This window comes from Parasteatoda tepidariorum, chromosome 10 (genome assembly GCF_043381705.1).
Source record: "Parasteatoda tepidariorum isolate YZ-2023 chromosome 10, CAS_Ptep_4.0, whole genome shotgun sequence".
Taxonomy (NCBI): domain Eukaryota; kingdom Metazoa; phylum Arthropoda; class Arachnida; order Araneae; family Theridiidae; genus Parasteatoda; species Parasteatoda tepidariorum.
In genome coordinates this window covers 23,153,060-23,156,021 of record NC_092213.1, presented here as the reverse complement: position 1 = coordinate 23,156,021, position 2,962 = coordinate 23,153,060, and the positions used below count along the sequence as shown (strand labels likewise).

At 34.0% G+C, this 2,962-nt stretch overlaps 1 protein-coding gene across 1 annotated transcript in view; it reads right to left on the bottom strand.

The window, feature by feature from the left end:
• Positions 1-2,320, bottom strand: part of LOC107440409 (cilia-and flagella-associated protein 96-like) — an 11,856-nt gene extending 9,536 nt beyond the window's left edge. The window contains exon 1 of the mRNA XM_043044575.2: positions 2,125-2,320. Within this exon, the coding sequence (XP_042900509.1) occupies positions 2,125-2,221 (97 nt within the window). The 5' untranslated portion in view covers positions 2,222-2,320. The remainder of the gene's footprint in view (positions 1-2,124) is intronic.
• Positions 2,321-2,962: the final 642 nt, after the last annotated feature.

The following is a 2,962-nucleotide window of genomic DNA, read 5'->3' as shown; positions in this document are numbered from 1 at the left end:
GGAGCTATGGAAATCAAATTTGCAAAAAAAATAAGATTGACATGAGATAACATAGAAGCAAACAAAAATCTCTTTGTGGAACACTTGAATGGTTTGTTGCTTCAATTTTCGAATTATTTTGGTGATCTTGATTTTACAAAGTTTGCGTGGATACAGAATCCATTTATCGACAAAGAAGATGATGAATTTGGATTGACAAGTATTGAAAAAGAAAAATTGATTGAATTATCTTGTGATACTACATTAAAACATAAATTTGAGACTGCATCTCTGGTTCAACTCTGGCTGAATCTTCATACAGAATATAACACTTTGTCAAACAAAGCTTTGAAAGTACTGCTGCTGCTCGCAACATCATATTTATGCGAAACGGGATTTTCTGCCTTGGCTGCAATGAAATCCAAATATCGAGCTCGTTTAGTTGTAGAAAAAGAGCTACGAGTAGCTATATCGTCACAAACACCAAGATTTGATAAACTTTGTGCTAATAGACAAGCACATCCATCTCATTAAAAACAATAATAAAATATCGTTTTCCATTAGTTTGTATGAATAAGTTTTATAAGAGTAAAAACGTTTGTGTTTTTATCTTATGAAATCTTCAGGGGGGGCGCCAAATTATTAAAAATTTTTAAGGGAGGCGTAGTAACATCAAGTTTGGAAACCACTGCTNATCGGCCTTTTCTAACGGCGTCGATAACGTCTTTGTTTCTTTCTCCTTTAAATATTCCTCCACCCCCTAATGTGTTTATTATTTTTTTAAAACTTGTAATATAAATTGGTCATTATTAAATGCCAGTATATAATGCGGTTGGGAATTTTCTCCTTACTTATTTAAGAGCTAAATTTTATACTTCAATTAAAAACACTTAGTAATTAGCATATCGTGTCCGAATGATTTGATGTGTTATTTTGATTTTTTTAAAGCCTTAAATATTAAGCATTTGTTGACACTAATTATATAGTCATGATAAAAGTTCCATTGGAGTAAGTAATTTAAATCAGGAGCATAGTAAAAAAAAATGAAATCGTTTTTTTTAAAGAATTTATTTCTTCCAATTAGCAATGACAGCACATATTAAGCATTTGGTTCCAAATTTAAGCTTTTTTATATTTCTTTTTTTTTCCCACCATAATTTAGTGGTTACCACGTCTGTGGGGGGCAGTCAAAATTTCGTCCATTTTCCGAATAGCTTGCAATATAAGCATTAATATAGAACCGTGCCTGGTGGCAAATGCAAGTTTCAATCATTTCTTAACCGCTGTGTGCAGAATTTTTCGTCATTTTATCTTCACAGTGGTTTTATGGTCAATCAAAAGTACCAAGACTTTCCCGACTAAATTTATCGAAACTTTTCTGGATATGCATGTCTTATGCCGATACAAATATAGGAGAAGGAAGTATGTAAGTTTAAACCTTGATTTTCATATAGATTAAAAACTTTTTAAGATAGGAACTATATCAAACTCAAAACTGCATTAAACATAGTTTTTAAAGAAAGTATCCTGGAAATTTTAGACAATTAATTATGAAAAATGTTACGGAAGGGGAAAAAACGTAGTATATTCCCATACAACCGAGAAGAGGGAAGGGTCAAGTCATGGAACCAGTCTTCTCAGATGCCGTATTCGAGCGTTGCGATCCCGAATAATACTGTTTATACGTTTCTGCGTTCCGCAGTGGCCTGATCGTAAAGACAAGGTTCCCAATGGAACGCCGAAGTCAAGCATCACAGACAGCGGTTAGTAAGCGGGTGGGTGACCACTTTGATCAGCCACCGCAGTTACCGAAGGTGCGCGGTGTCGATCCTCTTTAAACTGTTCTACCGTAAAGTGCTCGACTTCGCGCGTAGGTCGTTGGGTTACCGAAGCGGAGAAGCCATCTCCTCTGCAGAGGATCAAAATTATGATGGCATGTCCTCGGATCATCCTTGGGGATGTTTCCCAGACCGTTGCCAAGCCCATTGTGCAGCTCTAGTGCAACGTAAATAAAAGTCCTACTTACCTACCATACGTTGTTGACAAGAAGTCTATAAATAAATATTAAGGCCGAAGCACGGTATACCGGTAATATATATTGTATGTATATAAACGGCATATTTACTAAGATAATTAATACCATACTTGGTGGAATCTGTGCGGGTCCTTCTAAATAACTCATCTCCTTGAAAAGGCCAATCCTATCAAAATCTGGTCGACTAAAATCTGTTTTCCCTTCCATACTGATAGTTCAGGAAGGTAACTTTAAATTCGATTTAGGTTTTGTAATAATTTAATTGTAATAAAAAAATGCGCTGAAATTTAGTTTTCTTTTCCTTTAATGTTCAATTGATGTAAGAAATACTGATAGTTTCTTTATTGCTAACTTTTCTGTTTGAAACGTCATTGTTTAGGTTAACCGTATCTTTTTTGCGAAGTTTTTTAAAAGCTTAAACTTAATGTGAGTAGATGATTGGGCATGTAAAGTTAAGTGCAGATGGCGCTAGTGGTTAATATTCGTAGTTAGACTTTCAATCTAACTTTCAACTAAACAAACAACACATAAATTCGGAAGACTCGGCAAACGTGCTATTTTACACAAATATAGCAAAATAAAGGATAATAATCAGACAGGGCCGGATTAACCTATAGGCATACTAGGCACGTGCCTAAGGGCCTACGAAAAACTTGGGAGAAAAAAAAATTGTTGACAAATATAATTTAGCTTTAAAAACAACAAGTGTATTTTGCATAAAATTATGAAGATACAAATAAAATTTTAATATTTTTCGGTAATAAATTATTTTGCAGAATCTTATGATCTAATATATTACTTTTTTGCGATTTTTGGATTCAACGAAATCTTGTATTATGCTGTCGAATTCCAAACTACGCAAAATGTCGTATTCAATAGACATAAGTGCGAGCGATGCCAAACGATCTTGATTCATTGTTGAACGCAAATAATTTTTTATCAATTTTA